At 47.1% G+C, this 17,730-nt stretch overlaps 1 protein-coding gene across 4 annotated transcripts in view; it reads left to right on the top strand.

The window, feature by feature from the left end:
- The window catches only part of LOC125623118 (uncharacterized), a 35,582-nt gene extending 22,795 nt beyond the window's left edge, over positions 1-12,787 (top strand). For all 4 annotated transcript variants that reach the window (XM_048821958.2, XM_048821960.2, XM_048821961.2 and 1 more), the window contains 4 exons: positions 5,279-5,392; positions 6,689-7,192; positions 9,146-9,259; positions 9,635-12,787. In XM_048821958.2, the coding sequence (XP_048677915.2) occupies positions 5,279-5,392; positions 6,689-7,192; positions 9,146-9,259; positions 9,635-10,230 (1,328 nt within the window). In that variant the 3' untranslated portion in view covers positions 10,231-12,787. The remainder of the gene's footprint in view (positions 1-5,278; positions 5,393-6,688; positions 7,193-9,145; positions 9,260-9,634) is intronic.
- The last annotated feature ends 4,943 nt before the right edge of the window (positions 12,788-17,730 follow it).

Here is a 17,730-nt window from a genome sequence, read left to right on the forward strand (position 1 = left end):
GCACCAGGGAGATAAACATCATAAAATCCTTGTCTAGGGCTGGCAAAACATACATTTTTTTTCTTTAATGTTTTTTTGGTACTTCCCACACGTGGCCTTTAAGGCTGTTTAGTTACATTTACGTCATTGTGGTCTCAGCTCCCCCACGTGAGTTGTGCGGTTCTGCTTTTTGCAGCTACCCCTTTTGGGGTGAATCCCCAAAGACCCTTTTTGTCAGCTGCGTTGTTCTATGAGTCGTAGGAGTATGAGTCCCTCTTACTAGGAAAGTGCATCAGCCCCGGGTTGAGGGAACACGAATGACCTCAGTCAGCTGCATTGTGTAAAAATTTACCTGGGCCTTGTCTCCATTAGCATTTTTTGCAGTTAGCCAGCTCGAGTGAGCTATCCAGATGTAAAATCACAACTCTGTTTTCTGTACCAACATGGCCCAAGTACCATAGTCTGTGGATTTTAGAGCAGTTATATTAGTCATCTTTTACACAGAAACCATAATAGTGTCAGAACTGGTGGTCAGCTGTAATCGCTTCCCAAAGACATGGACTGTGTGGGAATCGACTGGGCCCATCCACTGATAGAAGACCGTGTGATGTTGCTATTCTTAGGAGAAGGGGGAGCAGTGGAGGGGATAATTTGATGGGCTGCTGGTGACCCTGCAGTACCACACAGCAGGGAGGCCTGAGGGGAGTGGGTGTCCGAGTGAGTGACAGGACTAGCTATATCTCTGTCCCCTTCCCAGTATGTCTGAGCCCTCCCACGCACACGTATACAAGGTATCAGCCTCCTGCCTTTCCAGCTCCCAAAGTGGATTTCTGCAATTCTCCCTCTCCTTGACCGGGCTCTGGGTTACCATACCCTGTGTACCAACTGTGCTTACCCCCCAGCTCACGCTGAGTGTAGACACCATTGGGAGCCTGGGATCAGTGGTGTAAAGAGACAAACTCTCCTTTGGTGTGCAGAAGGCTGTTTTATTTTGCGGAGGGGAAAATTATTTTAAAATAACAGTCTTCATGCCTGTGTGTCCGATGGTTAGTGAGGCAGGTCTAAGTTCTTCAGACACCCCAGCAGGGTCGTCTTGTCTCTCTCTTCCCCCAAACAGTCACCAGAACAGCTGTGCCCCTCCCAAGATGGAGTCCCTTTTTTAACTGCCCCAGTCCGTTTGATCTTCTGGTCCTATTCGTCTAAGCCAGGTCTGTACATTTGCTGCAGCTAGGAGGTAGAATACTCAAAGCTAATCGTTCAGACATTGTCTCTTAACAGTCCTTAAGGGTTTACCAAGGTGTGACTTCTCTTGAGCCAGTCATCTTTCCTCTCTGCTTCTTTTTCTGCCAGCCCCCTATTGAAGTAAACCAAAGTGTTCATGCAGTAAATATCCCAGTATCCAGGACAACACACAGCACATTGTTATTACGGAGCCACTCCAGCTCCACCATGGCGGGCTTGGAGAAATAGGACTAAGGGCTTGTCTACTCTTTGAATGCTACTGTAGTAGCACTTCAGTGTAGCCATGAACTAGAGGGATGGGAGGGATTCTCCCATTACCGTAGTCAATCCACCTCCCCAAGTGGTACTAGCTAGGGGTTGCTGGAAGAATTCTCCCATTGACCTAGCATGGTCTGCACTGGGGGTTAGGTCGGCTTAATTGTGTCATTCAGGGGCATGGATTTTTTCACCCCTAAAGAGTGATGGGTCAGTTGCATTTATGAATGGCTTAAGGGACACCAAGTTAAGTGAGGAGGGTGCGGTTAGTGGGTGGGAGGGAGGGGTGGTTTGGGGATCTAGAGCCTGTTGTGAGAGGATCCGTGCCCTGTCCCCGTTGGAGAGCGTGAACTCCGTTCTGATCAGAGTCCATTTTCAGTTCACATATTTTCAAATATGATGATTCTCATTCTTCTCTCCACTGTTCAGGGCCTCCCTCCCTCCCACTGTCTTCCCTACAAACTGTGACCACAGCCTCTGTTCCTCAGTCCTCACAAGGTGACCTATTCCCTGGCATAAATATGCATTTGCTTGGTGACATCATAGGTTGGTAATGAAACTTCTGGGGACTTGGAGGGTCCTGCTCCCCCCCTCCCTATCTGTAGTAGCCACACTCTCTCTTCTCTGTAGACTCCTTGGATCTCTGAGTCGGTCCCTGCTGAGATCCCATGGTCTTATTCTTACTTTTCCAGAGGAATTAGTTTGTTGCTACTGAGTTATAATCATATCTAATTCCTCAACCTCATCCTAGGTACTTAAGGAACTAACTGAGGCAATCTCAGCACCATTAGCAAGTATCGTTGAGAACTCCTGGAGGACAGGTGAGGTCCCAGAGGACTGCTGAAGGGCAAACATTGTTCCCCATTTTAAAGATAGGTAGTAAGGAGACCTGGGGAGTTATAGACCAGTCAGACTAACTTCGATACCTGTAAAGATACTGGAACATGTTTTTAAACAATCAGTTTGTAAGCACCAGGAGGATAATAGTGTTATAAGGAATTGTCAGTATGGATTTGTCCAGAACAAATCATGCCAAACCAACCTCATTTCCTACTTTGACAGAGAGATTGGCCTATGACAGGGGTAATCAATAGGTGGACCGTGGGCCAAATCCGGACCACCAGACACTTTTTAATGGACCCTGAAATCTTTTTATTATTACTAGGGCTGTCAAGCGATTAAAAAAATTATTTGGGATTAATCACGCGATCAAAAAAATTAATTGGGATTGATCATGCTGTAAAACAATAATAGAATACCATTTATTTAAATGTTTTTGGATGATTTCTATATTTTCAAATATTGATTTCAATTACAAGACAGAATACAAAGTGTACAGTGCTTACTTTATATTCTTGATTACAAATATTTGCACTGTAAAAAAGTATTGTACTGCAATCACTTTACAATGAAAGTTTAACTTACAAATGTAGAATTATGTACAAAAAAAACCCCTGAACTCAAAAATAAAACAATATAAAACTTTAGAGCGTACAAGTCCATTCAGTCTTACTTCTTGTTCAACCAATCGCTAAGAGAAACAAGTTTGTTTACATTTACAGGAGATAATGCTGCCCACTTCTTATTTACAATGTCACCTGCAAGTGAGAACAGGCATTCGCATGGCACTGTTGTAGCTGGAGTCACAAGGTATTTACGTGCCAGATGCACTAAAGATTCATATGTCCCTTCATTCTTCGACCACCATTCCAGAGGACATGCGTCCATGCTGATGATGGTCGATAATGATCCAAAGCAGTGCAGAGTGACACATGTTCATTTTCATCATGTGAGCCAGATGCCACCAGCAGAAGGTTGATTTTCTTTTTTGGTGGTTCAGATTCTGTAGTTTCCTCATTGGAGTGTTGCTCTTTTAAGACTTCTGAAAGCATGCTCCACACCTCGTCCCTCTCAAATTTTGGAAGGCACCTCAGATTCTTAAATCTTCAGTGGAGTGCAGTAGCTATTTTTAGAAACCTCACATTGTTATCTTCTTTGCGTTTTGTCAAATCTGTAGTGAAAGTGTTCTTAAAACAAACGTGCTGAGTCATCATCCGAGACTGCTAGAACATGAAATATATGGCAGAGTGTGGGTAAAACACAGAGCAGGAGACATAAAATTCTCCCCCCAAGGAGTTCAGTCACAAATTTAATTAACATGTTTTTTTAACGAGCATCATCAGCATGGAAGCATGTCCTCTGGAATGCTGGCCGAAGCATGAAGGGGCATATGAATGTTTAGCATATCAGGCACGTAAATACCTTGCAGTGCCAGCTACAAAAGTGCCATGCGAACACCTGTTCTCACTTTCTGATGACATTGTAAATAAGAAGTGGGCAGCATGATCTCCCATAAATGTAAATAAACTTTATCTTCGTGATTGGCTGAACAAGAAGTAGGACTGAATGGATGTGTAAACTCTAAAGTTTTACATTGTTTGGTTTTTGAATGCAGTTGTGAGACCCAAAAACCCTACATTTGTAAGTTGCACTTTCATGATAAAGAGATTGCACTACAGTACTTGTATGAGGTGAACTGAAAAATACTGTTTCTTTTATTTATCATTTTTACAGTGCAGATATTTATAATAAAATATAAAGTGAGCAGTGTACACTTTGTATTCTGTGTTGTAATTCAAATCAGTATATTTAAAAATTAGAAAAATATCCAAAAATATTTAATAAATTTCAATTGGTATTCTGTTGTTTAACAGTGTGATTAAAAATGCAATTATTCATGATTAATTTTTTTAATCATGATTAATTTATTTTTTTTTAGTTAATCGTGTGAGTTAACTGATACTAATCGACAGCCTTACTTCTCTTTTTTTTTTTTTATTGTTTTCTTTCAAGTCTGGACCTTGACTATCCCTTGACCAAGATATTTGGACCTTGACAAAAAATAATTAACTACCCCTGGCTTACGGTATTACAGAGAACCTGCAGCTTTGCGATATCTTCATGTTAGTACGTCCTTTGATACGGTCCCACATGCTGTTCTCAGAGGGAAACTAGGGAAATGGAGTCTAGATGAAATTATTACAAAGTGGGCACAAAACTGGTTGAAAGATTGTACTCAATCTGCAGCAAGGGCGATTTAGGTTAGATATTCGGGAAAAACTTGTAACTCAAGGGTAGTTAAGTCCTGGAATAGGATTCTAAGGGAGGCTGTGGAATTCCCATCATTGGAAGTTTTTCAGAACAGCTTAGACAAATACCTATCAGGGATGGGGTCTAGGTTTATTTGGTCCTACCTCAGTGCATGGGCTGGATTAAATGTTCCATTCCTACATTTCTGTGGTTCTGTCACTCTGTAACCTTCTCCATAACACTGGGGGATTTTTGTACTCCTTTCCATTTCACCTGACTCGCTATATTCCCTAACTCCTCAGCATGTGCTTTCCTAATATCCAACACCCCTGACATCCCACACGCAGTGATATCCCCTCTCCTTCCTATTCCTTACTGTGCTGAGCCCCAGTTTCCCTGACTCTCTCATTATCCTTGGGTCTATATGGTAGGAAGCAGTTCCAAGGTGATGTCCCCATGGCTTTCGGTGATGGGCAATTACTTTCCCTGGGTTTTAGGAGCTCCTTTGAACAGGAATCTCTGGTCATGTGTGTGCCAGGACAGCGGTTATTCCCCTTATAGGCAGAGTGTCTGGCACCTTAGAGCACCTGGAGAGCTAGCCACAGAATTTTGGTGCTTTAAAACGAGCAATGGTTAAAAAAAAAGGCGAGGCTCTTTGTGACACATGTCCCATGAATTCACCTGATCTTATTTGATTCTTTCCTCTGAGCAGGGTTACCAGTATCCAAACCTGAAGTGATGTCCCAGCTGGAACAAGGGGAAAAGCTGTGGGTCTCAGATCTCCAGGGCTCTGAGGAAAGCGAGATCCTGAGAGGAACCTGTCCTGGTGAGGAGTCATCAGAGCAACTCAGATACTGTCTCTGCGTGAAGAAAACCGCTGGGATTCCCTACGAAGCCCTGGAGAGCTCTCTGAGTTCCAGATTGTCCCCCAGCAGGTGTCATGTCCTCAGGGCAGATATCGCTCATGGCTTCCGATCCATCCTGAGCGACTCGTGGCAATAGCTCCCTTCCTAACCTCCCTTCATCTTGAGCGATGGGATGGGAGACAGAATTGACCCCCTCCTCTCTCCCTAATGGGGAAGAGCTTGGGGGAATTCATTTCCTGATATTTCCCCCATCTCTCCAGCACTTACTCTGGTTTCCTCTCCCCTTTTAGTTCAGGTTCTGTTACTTGCACACTCTTGGGTATTCCACCTTTACCATTCCCTGGGCTCAGGGCATAAGCTGGTTAATTTAAGTATCCTCACCCTTACGCAGTTTCTAGGGCTCAGGGCCAGCCTTACGCTGTTCCTAGGGCTCAGGGCATAATCTTCTGCAGGTTTGCAGGGTCTTTTACTAGTGAAAGAGCCTTACACAGTAATATCCTTAACTTCTTTTTATTAACAGTTACCAAAGCAGAACACACACACCAAGCATACAGTGCTCACTACTCCCCATAATCAGATGAACTTTGTCTTGGTGGTCAGCCAGGATCAGGTTGTCTGGGGCTCCTTCAGCTTCTGCACGATATAGTTGGCAGGGTGTTGAGGTTTGGCAGCTCTGATCTTAGGCTGTGCCCTGGAGTTGGTTCCCAAGAAATTCCTGTTGGACCCCAGTTATTATAGTGAAACTTGAGTCCTGCTTAGCTCTACTGTCACCAATCATTGTAAAGTAAAGTCCTGCAAACCAGCATTTTTCACCCGTCCTAGCCCATTACGAAACCACTCTTTACCCAATCAGAGCCCACCACCTGAGCTGATTTAAATCTTGCAAAGTTAGTGATGCAGCAGGCAGAAATGATCAAAGAACCAGGCAGAGACCAGACAGATGAACAATAGAGAAGCAGGGACAATGAAGGCAAAACAATAAAGTATAGATTTCACAACCACATCTGTTAGGGGATTCCTTGCTAGACAGAATGCTGTCAATATTTTCTTTACATTTCTTACGATCTGTTTCTCTATCTGGTGATGGTGGGCACTGTTACGACAGGAGCCTCCTCAACAGCCCAATATTACATTGTTTTGATACAATTTAGAGGGAATGTGAGGCTGTGACTTCCTGCTGCTTAGCTCATGGCTGCTGCTGTCCTAATGTGGCTGCAGAAAAGTCCTGAGACATCAAGTTTCTCTCTGTGTGTCAGGCGCTGGTGGGATGGTGAGTGAGAACGGGGAGCAGAATCCACAGCAGGACGATGCTGAACATGTGGAACCGTGCTGGGAAGTATCACAAAGAACGAAAGGGGACGTGTCCAGGAGTCACGAGAAGAGGCAGCAGGGAAACCAGCCAGGAGAGAAAATGGACAAATCCATCAATTGTGAGGAAAATCACAAGGACCTCCAGGAAACCACAGCCCAGCAGAGAATCCTCATGGGAGAGAGGAAACACATTTGCCCTGAGTGCGGGAGAAACTTCAGTAGACGCTCACACCTCATTCACCATGAGCGAATCCACACGGGAGAGAGACCCTATGAATGCTGTGAGTGTGGGAAAAACTTCACTCGGCGCTCGGACCTTATTAGACACCAGAAAACCCACACATGCGAAAGCCCCTATGAATGTTGTGAGTGTGGGAAAGCCTTCATTTACTGCTCAGACCTGAGGAGACATCAGAGGATCCATACAGGACAGAGACCCTATGAATGCTGTGAGTTGGGAAACGCTTCCATCAGGGGTCACACCTTATTTATCATCAGAGAATCCACCAGGGAGATAAACACAATAAAATCCTTGACTAGGGCTGGCAAAACATATTTTTTCTCTAATATTAATGATGATTCCCACATGTGGCCCTTAAGGCTGTTAGTGCCATTTACGTCATTGTGATCTCAGCTCCCCCAGGTGAGTTGTGCGGTTCTGCTTTTTGCAGCTAATCCTGCTTCTTCGATACCTGGAAAGAGACTGGACCATATTGTTAAACATTCTCTTTGTAAGCACCTGGAGGATAAAAGCTTTATAAGAATAGTCAGCATGGATTTGTCAAGAACAAATCAAGCCAAACCAATCTGATTTCCTACTTTGACAGGGAGATTGGCCTATAGTATTTCAGGGAAGCAGTGGATTTGCTATATCTTCATTTTAGTACCTCCTTTGACACAGTCCCACCTGCCGTTCTCATAGGGAAATGGGGTCTAGATTAAATTATTATAAAGTGAGCACACAAAACTGGTTGAAAGATCAAACTCAATCTTAGGGCTTGGCTACGTTTGCAAGTTAGAGCGCATTAAAGCAGCCCCGGGCGCCCTAACTCCCGATGTGTCCACATTGGCAAGGCCCATAGAGCACCTGGACTCTGCAGCTGGAGTGATCCTGGTAATCCACCTCCACGAGAAGCATAAAGCTTGCTGCTTCCCGGCTGAAAGGCCCGGGCATTAGTGTGAATGAGGTGTTGCATTACTGCGCTGTGACTGGCCTCCGGAAACGTCCCATAATCCCCTGAAGTCAAGAGGCCACTCTGCTCATTGTTTTGAAAGCTCTGTTTCGGACAGCTAGCATGCTTATCTGCTCCGGGACAAAGCAAGCCATTAGTGTGGAATGCTGCTGTTGTGAGTGGGGTGGGGGGGGAGAGTGGTCTGCTGCTGTCTGAACTTACCAGACAGCAGGCTGACATGCTCTCAGCCCCCCAAAACACACTCCCCGTCACACTCCCCCTCCCCACCCGCCATTTGAAAAGCGCAGCCGATTGCACACTGGGATAGCTGCCACAATGCACTGCTCTTTGTGGCATTGCCAGGGCTGCTCATGTGGCCACGCCAGTGTGCTTGCAGCTGACAGTGTAAACACACGGCAGCGTTTTCCCTGCTGCGGTCTCTGAAGCCTGGTTTAACTCCCAGCGCTCTACATCTGCAAGTGTAGCCATGCCCTTAAACTGCATCAAGGGCGATTTAGGTTAGATATTAGGGAAAAACTTGTAAGTGCAAGGGTAGTTAAGCTCTGAAATATACTTCCAAAGGAGGTTGTGGAATCCCCATCATTGGAAGGTTTTAAGAACAGCTTAGACAAATACCTATCAGGCATTGTCAGGGTGTACTTGGTCCTGCCTCAGTGCATGGGCTGGATTAAATGATTTTCCAGCCCAACATTTCTGTGGTTCCATCATTCTGTAATTTTCTCCGTACACTGGTGGATTTTCATATCCCCCCCCCCCCATTACACCTGACTCACTATATTCCCTAACTCCTCAGCATGTGCCTTCTTGATACCCAACATCCCTGACATCCCACACGCAGTGCTGTCCCCTCTCCTTCCTATTCCTTACTGTGCTGAGCCCCAGCAGCCCGTTTCCCTGCCTCCCTCATTATCCTTGGGTCTCTATCGGTAGGAAGCAGTTCCAAGGTGATGTCCCCATGGCTTTCAGTGATGTGGAGTTACTTTCCCTGGGTTTTAGGAGCCCCTTTGAGCAGGAATCTCTGGTCATGTGTGTGCCAGGACAGCAGTTATTCCCTTTATAGGCAGAGTGTCTGGCACCTTAGAGCACCTGGAGAGCTAGCCACAGAATTTTGGTTCTTTAAAATGATCAATGGTTAAAAAAAGGCCAGGCTCTTTGTGACAAATGTCCCATGAAGTCACTTGATCTCATTTGATTCTTTCCTCTGAGCAGGGATACCAGTTTCCAAACCTGAGGTTATGGCCCAGCTGGAACGAGGGGAAGAGCTGTGGGTCTCAGATCTCCAGGGGTCTGAGGAAAGCGAGATCCTGAGAGGAACCTTCCCAGGTGAGGAGTCATTAGTCCAACAAGTCAGATTCTGTCTGTGCGTGAAGAAAACAGCTGGGATTCCCTACCAAGTCCATGAGAGCAGTTTGAGCTCCGGATTGTCCCCCAGCAGGTGTCATGTCCTCAGGGCAGATATCGCTCATTGCTTCTTTCCCATCCTGAGCGACTCCTGGCAATAGCTCCCTTCCTAACCTCCCTTCATCCTGAGCATTGGGATGGGATGTGGAGACAGAGTTGATTCCCTCCTCTCTGCCCTCTGAGGAAGAGTTTGGGGGAGTTCATGTTCTGATATTTTCTCCCATCTCTCCAGCACTTACCCTTGGTTTCCTCTCCCGATTTTCATTCCTGCTTCTGAGGTTTCTCTCTGTGTGTCAGGCGCTGGTGGGATGGTGAGTGAGAACGGGGAGCAGAATCCACAGCAGGACGATGCTGAACATGTGGAACCGTGCTGGGAAGTATCACAAAGAACGAAAGGGGATGTGTCCAGGAGTCACGAGAAGAGGCAGCAGGGAAACCAGCCAGGAGAGAAAATGGGCAAATCCATCAATTGTGAGGAAAATCACAAGGACCTCCAGGAAACCACAGCCCAGCAGAGAATCCTCATGGGAGAGAGGAAACACATTTGCCCTGAGTGCGGGAAAAACTTCAGAAGTCGCTCACACCTTATTAACCATGAGCGAATCCACACAGGAGAGAGACCCTATAAATGCTGTGAGTGTGGGAAAAACTTCATTCGGCGCTCACACCTTATTAGACACCAGAGGATCCACACCGGTGAGCGACCCTATGAATGTTTTGAGTGCAGGAAAACCTTCATTTACTGCTCAGACCTTAGAAGACATCAGAGGATCCACACAGGACAGAGACCTTATGCATGCTGTGAGTGCGGGAAAAGCTTCCATCAGGGGTCACACCTTATTTATCATCAGAGAATCCACCAGGGAGATAAACATCATAAAATCCTTGTCTAGGGCTGGCAAAACATACATTTTTTCTTTAATATTTTTGGTACTTCCCACACGTGGCCTTTAAGGCTGTTTGTGCCATTTACGTCACTGTGGTCTCAGCTCCCCCAGGTGAGTTGTGTGGTTCTGCTTTTTGCAGCTACCCCTTGTGGGGTGAATCCCCAAGGACCCTTTCTGCCAGCTGCTTTGTTCTGAGTCATGGGAGTATGAGTCCATCTTACTAGGAATGTGCATCAGGCCCAGGGGAGGGAAACACAAAAGACCTCAGTTAGCTGCATTATGTTAAAATCTACCGGGGCCTTGTCTCCATTAGCACTTTTTGTAGTTAACCAGCATGAGTGAGCTATCCAGATGGAAAACCACAACTCTGTTTTCTGTACTAACATGGCCCAAGTACAATAGTGTGGGTTAGCTAGCACTTTCCCCCTCAACCTGTCCTAATCTCCTTCACTTTTCCTAGTCTAGAGAAACCATTATCATGATGGTAAAGCTTTTGTAAAATAACACAACTCAGTAACGAGACAGTGCCGAGTGAATCAGGTTTCAGTGGATCAGAGGAGAATGCAACGGGAAAATCGGTGGTTCTCATTCTGAGTCATCAGATGTAACCTGCTCTAGAATCTCATTCCATCTGAAATTGAAAATGTCTTATACCTCTGTGAGCAGGGTCGGATTTCCAACTACGCACACCAGGCAGGTTGCCAAGTATGTGATTTTCTAGCCCAAATGGGCTATTTTTAGCTGTCAGTTGCCAGGGTTTTTAGCAGTTGCAAGTTGCAGTATTTTGGGCTATTTTGCTGCCCTGCTGCCACTGGCTACACTGCTCAGGAGGGAGGGAGCCTCCTGATCCATCCTGTTCCTTGCCGAGATGCCCCACACACTGCTTGTCTCACGTCGTGCCACCTCCCCTTGGGTGACATTTGCAGCATGTGCAGCATTCTTGTCCGAGGGAGAAAATTTTTTTTCTGCACAAATGTGCTGCAGTTCTGCCTTTCGCCCACCAGGGGCCACAGTGGTGCCAGAACAGCCTGAGCTGGCTGCGGCTGACTGGTCGGGCTGGCGGCGGCAAAGAGCCGGCAGGCGGGTGGGGGGGTTATCCGGGCAGCCGCCTTCTTGGAGCCAGGTTAGGAGGCAGAGCTGGCCACACAGGGCTGCTGGGGGGGGGGGGGGGTGTCACAGGACCCCATGGGGCCGCTTAAGATGCTGTCCCAAGGGGCACAAAAGGTGTAAATCTGGCCCTGGTTTTTCTCTCTTTCCTGAAGGCGGTTTGGTCACACAACTGGATATTACTTTTCTGTGGCAGAATGCAGTTCAGATTTATTGGGGACATTGAGGCAAATGACCAGTTGCTTCAATAGTCATTTCTTCCTTTTTTTTTTCCTCCACCCTTCCATGATGACATGGGGAAAGTTCATAGAATCATAGAATATAAGGGTTGGAAGGGACCCCAGAAGGTCATCTAGTCCAACCCCCTGCTCGAAGCAGGACCAAATCCCAGTTAAATCATCCCAGCCAGGGCTTTGTCAAGCCTGACCTTAAAAACCTCTAAGGAAGGAGATTCTACCACCTCCCTAGGTAACGCATTCCAGTGTTTCACCACCCTCTTAGTGAAAAAGTTTTTCCTAATATCCAATCTAAACCTCCCCCACTGCAACTTGAGACCATTACTCCTCGTTCTGTCATCTGCTACCATTGAGAACAGTCTAGAGCCATCCTCTTTGGAACCCCCTTTCAGGTAGTTGAAAGCAGCTATCAAATCCCCCCTCATTCTTCTCTTCTGCAGGCTAAACAATCCCAGCTCCCTCAGCCTCTCCTCATAAGTCATGTGTTCTAGACCCCTAATCATTTTTGTTGCCCTTTGCTGGACTCTCTCCAATTTATCCACATCCTTCTTGTAGTGTGGGGCCCAAAACTGGACACAGTACTCCAGATGAGGCCTCACCAATGTCGAATAGAGGGGAACGATCACGTCCCTCAATCTGCTCGCTATGCCCCTACTTATACATCCCAAAATGCCATTGGCCTTCTTGGCAACAAGGGCACACTGCTGACTCATATCTAGCTTCTCGTCCACTGTCACCCCTAGGTCCTTTTCCGCAGAAACAAACGCAGCTCAGTCAACAGGAGCGAATACTCCCAGTTCTGGGATACGCTACCAAGGAAACGGGAGTGGTTTGAAATCTCCAGTGGCGAACAACAGCACACCCCAAACTCTGCAACTAACTGGGTATCATCGCAGCGTTGTTCAATTATTTAAGTCAGTATTATCTCAGATAATGCAAGGAGGGAGTGCCACAGTAAGGGACTTGGAACTAGGCAAAATGCCCATGAATTTGATTCCCAACACAGGAAGTTACTCCTGAAGATATCTCCTAGCTAATCCTAATATTTGGGAAATACTGCCTTTAGCTATGCAGATGTGGAGGAAATAGAATTGATGTTTTTGTTGAATTCACCCTTTGTAATGCTGCAAATGTGTATAAAATGAAATCGATGTTGAATGTGAGACAGCTGAAGAAAAATAACTCTTTTTGAATAGAAACCAGCCTCTTGTACCATCCAATGATTCTCACCAAGCCTATATCTAGTTTCTAATTTAGACCTGTGCTATCAGATTAAAGAAGTAAACTGGGCATGTTTGAGGAAGTCATTCCTCACTAGCACAGCTGAGATTTCAGGTGGGTTGGTAAAGGATTCTTCTCCAGAGAAATGTAAATTTGTCCTCCTCAAGACCAAGGACTTGGCAAGAACTCAGAAACCACAGGCACCTAATTGCTGGTTTTCAGCACAGAGGTGAAAGCTATGGTGAGCTATGGTCCAGCAGAAATGTGTTTAGAACACAATTTCCTAGTTCCGTGGCATTGATTAGAGTCCCAACAGATGCCAGTTAGTTTGAGAACAATTGTCCTTTACCATATGAATCCAGAGTTTCATGAGGCAAAGAAAAAGAGTTGATGCCTTTGGAGGACATTCCCTCCTCAGCAGGGCCGGTGCAACCACTAGGTGAACTAGGCGGTCGCCTAGGGCGCCAAGTGGTTGGGGGCAGCTCAAAGCGCACTCCGGGGAGGCGGTGGAGCGGAGGTGAGCTGGGGCAGAGGGGCGCAGGGAGGGCCGCCTGCAGTAAGTAATGGGGGGAGGGTGGCGCACATGGGAACCGCTCCCCGACCCAGCTCACCTCTGCTCCGCCTCCTCCTCTGAGCGCACTGCCCTTCTCTGCTTCTCTCCCTCCCCGGCTTGCGCGCCAAACAGCTGATTGGCGCCGCAAGCCTGGGAGGCGGGAGAAGCGGCGGCGTGCTCGGGGAGGAGGCGGAGCAGAAGTGAGTTGGGATGGGGAGTTGCCGCACGGCTCCCCGCGCTGAGGGGAATTGCTGAACGGTTCCCCGGGGGGAGAGGGGGCGGCGGGGAGCTGCCGCAGGGGGGGCGCCTCACGGCGGAGGGGAGCTGCCCCAGTGGGGGCGCTTCAGGGCGGAGAGGGGGCGGTGGGGAGCTGCCATGGGGGGGCGCCTCAGGGCAGAAGGGGGGCGCCGGGTAACTGCTGCGGAGGGGGGGGCGTTTCAGGGCGGAGGCGGGGCGGCGGGGAGATGCTGCAGAGGGGGCGCCTCAGGGCGGAGGGGGGGTGCAAGGTGGAAGTTTCGCCTAGGGCGCAAAACATCCTTGCACTGGCCCTGTTCCTCAGAAGGATCCCAATCTGGCTGCCTTCTTGGACAATAAGCACTTTCCTTCTGTGCAAGTGATAGTAACCCATGAAGTAATGCGTGGGTCAAGCTCCAAGTTCAGACTGCAGGATATTTGAATATTGAGTCCTGATTCTATGCTTTGGTGTCTTGGTTTTGGTCTTGTGTTTTATGCCTTTGCATCGCGTCTCCATCTCCTGCTACTTTGAAAGATTAAAATGTGTGGAAATAGAAAAGAAGGTTTTTTTCATGTTGCAAACCTTGCCACATAGTGTGAGACCCCTTCCACCAACACTTATGGCAGAAGAGCCATAAATAAATTAACTTCCAGAAATGGAAGGCACCTATATGGGTGTGAAACCTTCTGTAAAATTGTGGTTTACTTGGTGGAAATCGGTGTTAAATTAAAAGAAAGTAACATATAAGATTTTTGTTACCAGTAAGAATGAAATTAAACATGAAGTTAATTATTTGTTAACCAACAAGAGACTAATTATGTGATGACTCTCAGCTTTCCAATATAATTCTGATTTATGTTGTTTTCTTTTTATTGGTAATATAGGAAATGGTGGCTAATCCTTAAAGGCTTGTTTGGTGTATTTTACTCCCTTCTGACTAAGGAATTCTGAAATAAAACTTTACTCCAAAGGTTGCGGTGCTAGAATAGGTAAGAGAAATAAGGTATCTGAGAATACTGATCAGTATAGACATGAATTATTTCCATTTCAAATGGAATTTATTCTGACAAGCTTTAAAGTCAAATTTCTGTTAAGAGGAAAACTACTCAAGAAGACAAGTTTTTTTTACTGGTTAGACTGTAAGGGTCACTTAGTTCCGCACTTCTCTTGTGAGCAAAGGAAAGACATGACTTTTGTGATGATTATGTCCATATTTATTTATAAGAAAGATGTATGCATTTTTTTTATTTTATTTTTTTTGTTGTTAAAAACTTCTGCAATCCAGACCCCTTTTCATTTTGAGAAGGCCACCAATTAAAGCCTGGCCATTGACTCCTTAGGCCAGGCTATGCAGACCTCCTCAAAACTGGCCTTGCTTTTCTTTCATTTTTATCTTTGGGATTCACATCCACGTTGAATGTGGTTTTCAAGAACGGCTATTTTAAGAAAACTACTGGATTAAGGGAGAATTTTCCAAAATGATGTTAACCCAAAGTGTGCCTCATTCCAACTGGATGGGGTCATGATGTCAGTATCCAAGGCAGACCTCACCCCCAAGCAGGGCTGGATTAACTTTTTGTGGGCCCAGCGCCAAACATATTTGTGGGCTCCCTGGAGGAATGATTGTAAAAGGGTCAGGGGGAAAAAGCACAGTGGGGTGGGAGCTAGGGTTCGTCCCTGGAGTAAGAGAGGGACCAGGAGTAAACAGCAAGCGCAGCAGGGCTGGGGCTGGGGTAAACAGGACACCCCCCCGCCCCGGCCCACATACAGCGGGTACCTACCCAGTTCTAGCCCATTCTCTTCAGCTCTCTCTGCACTGAGCTGCCCCTTCTCCCGCAGGAGCAGGACAGGTTCTCTTCCAGCCCTCTGGGGTGGGTGTTGGGAGTGGGATGAGCGGAGCTAATAGTGGTTACTCCTATAACCGGACTTTTAGTTTCCAGTCAGCACTGCTAACCGGACACTCAGGTCCCATTTTCTACTGGAGTTCCCAGTCTGAAACTGGATTCTTGGCAACAGGGCTGCCAGGAAAGCCTGAGGGGGGGGAGGAGCAAGCAATCATTTTTAAAAGTGAGAGGGCTAAGCTGGGGGGGGGGGGGTGGGCTGGGGGTGGAGAGGAGCTAGTGGGCAGGGCCATGTCTGCTGTACTGCCCAGGTAGGTTGGAGACTGGGGATCAGCTGACACAGTACCCCCCCGCCCAGGTGACGTGACAGCCAGTGGCGGATTTAGAGTGAGTGGGGCCCCTGGCCCTGTGCTCAGCTTCATTTTTGGGGCCTCTCCTTGGGACCCAGCCAAGAAAAAGAACATTCGCTGTTATCTCCTCCTGCCCTCGTTTTTCATTCTTTTTTTCTTCATCCTCCTCCTATAAGTAACAGGAAGTAAATGACAGTAAAGTGAGGTACCTTGATTGTTCTTGTCGTCCAGCTTATTTTCCCGCAGACCACTTGAAAATTGCGGAGGGTCTCGACGCACCACGTAATGATCTCTCCAAATATCGTTTGTGCCATTAGCTAACCATTGTAGGCGCTTTGGATAAGAGCATTTTATAAAAAAACTTATAAAAACAGTTGGGGTGCAGGGTCTAGCCAGGAGCTAGGGTGAGGGAGGGGGCTCAGGGCTGGGGCAGGAGGTTGGGGTGTGGAGCGCTTACCTGGGGCAGCTCCCATTTGGTGTGAGGGGTGCAGGTGGGAATGTGGGGGTGTGTGTGCAGGAGCTCCCATTTGGTGTGAGGGGTGGGGAGGTGCAGGAGTCAGGGCATGGGGGGGGCGGGGGCTAGGGAGGTGTGGGGTGGGTGCAGGAGTCAGGGCAGGGGGCTGGGGAGGTGTGAGGGGTTGCAGGGTTCAGGGTGGGCAGGGGGTGTGGGCTGGGGTCGTGGGGGTACTCACGGCAGGGGGCTGGAGGGGTATACCCTGATTCCACCCCCTTCCCCAAGGCTCTGCCCCCGCGTCTTCTCCTCCTGCTCCCCGGAGCAGCGAGCTGCTGCAGCTGATCCGCAATAGGGAGCAGGAGGGGCGGGAACATGGCACGCTGGGGGAAGAGGCGGGGAAGGAGCTTGGCTGCCGGCGGAGCGGGCCCTGCTGCAGCAGGAGCCCCAGGAGCAGGGTGTAGTGTAGTCAAGTGCTCCACGTAGGACTGTGCTACTGGTAGCAGTCACCGATACATAAAAGATCGTAAGAAACTGCGATTGTCGTAAACTGCCGCCCGATGTAGCAAATGCCTACAGGGAGCAGTTTCTTGCACTATGGTGTATGTGAAATTGCTACATGTAGAAATGTGCTATCTGTAGCAGTTATTTATACATGTAGATTGTAAGAAACAGCTTTTGAATAAAGATGCTACTTCCCTCAGGTCATGTTTTCTAGACCTTAAATTTTTTTTTCTCTTCTCTGGACTCTCTCCAATTTGTCCACATCTTTCCTGAAGTGTGGCACCCAGAACTGGACACAATACTCCAGCTGAGGCCTAATCAGTGCAGAGTAGAGCGGACATCCCAGAGTGATGTTCTGTTTTTTTGCAGCAGCCTTATACTGTTCACTCATATTCAGCTTGTGGTCCTCTATGACCCCCAGATACCTTTCTGCAGTACTCCTTCCCAGCTTGTTATCATTCACAAATTTTATAATTGTACTCTCTCGGCCATTATCTCAATCACTGATTAAGATTTTGACAGGTTTCAGAGTAGCAGCCGTGTTAGTCTGAATCCGCAAAAAGAAAAGGAGGACTTGTGGCACCTTAGAGACTAACAAATTTATTTGAGCATTTTGAATAGAAACTTACCCAGAACTGATCCCTGAAGAACCCCACTCATTATGCCCTTTCAGCCTGTGAATCACTGATAACTACTGTTAAACTGTTTTCCAGAGCTAATTTTGCACCCATCGCATTTTAGCTCCATCTAGGTTGCATTTCCATAGTTTGTTTATGAGAAGGTCATGGGAGACAGTATCAAAAGCCTTACTAAAGGCAAGATAGACCATGTCAACCACTTTCCCCCATCCACAAGGCTTGTTACACTGTTAAAGAAAGCTATCCGTTTAGTTTTACATGTGAGACAGCTTGAATTAGCTACATCAGATCGATGTCCTTTGTTAGCAAAATAGGACTTGTCGCTGCTGCCCGTAGCCCGGTCCTACAGATAGCATTTCCATACACACGT

Source organism: Caretta caretta, chromosome 15 (assembly GCF_965140235.1).
Source record: "Caretta caretta isolate rCarCar2 chromosome 15, rCarCar1.hap1, whole genome shotgun sequence".
In the NCBI taxonomy this organism is placed as follows: domain Eukaryota; kingdom Metazoa; phylum Chordata; order Testudines; family Cheloniidae; genus Caretta; species Caretta caretta.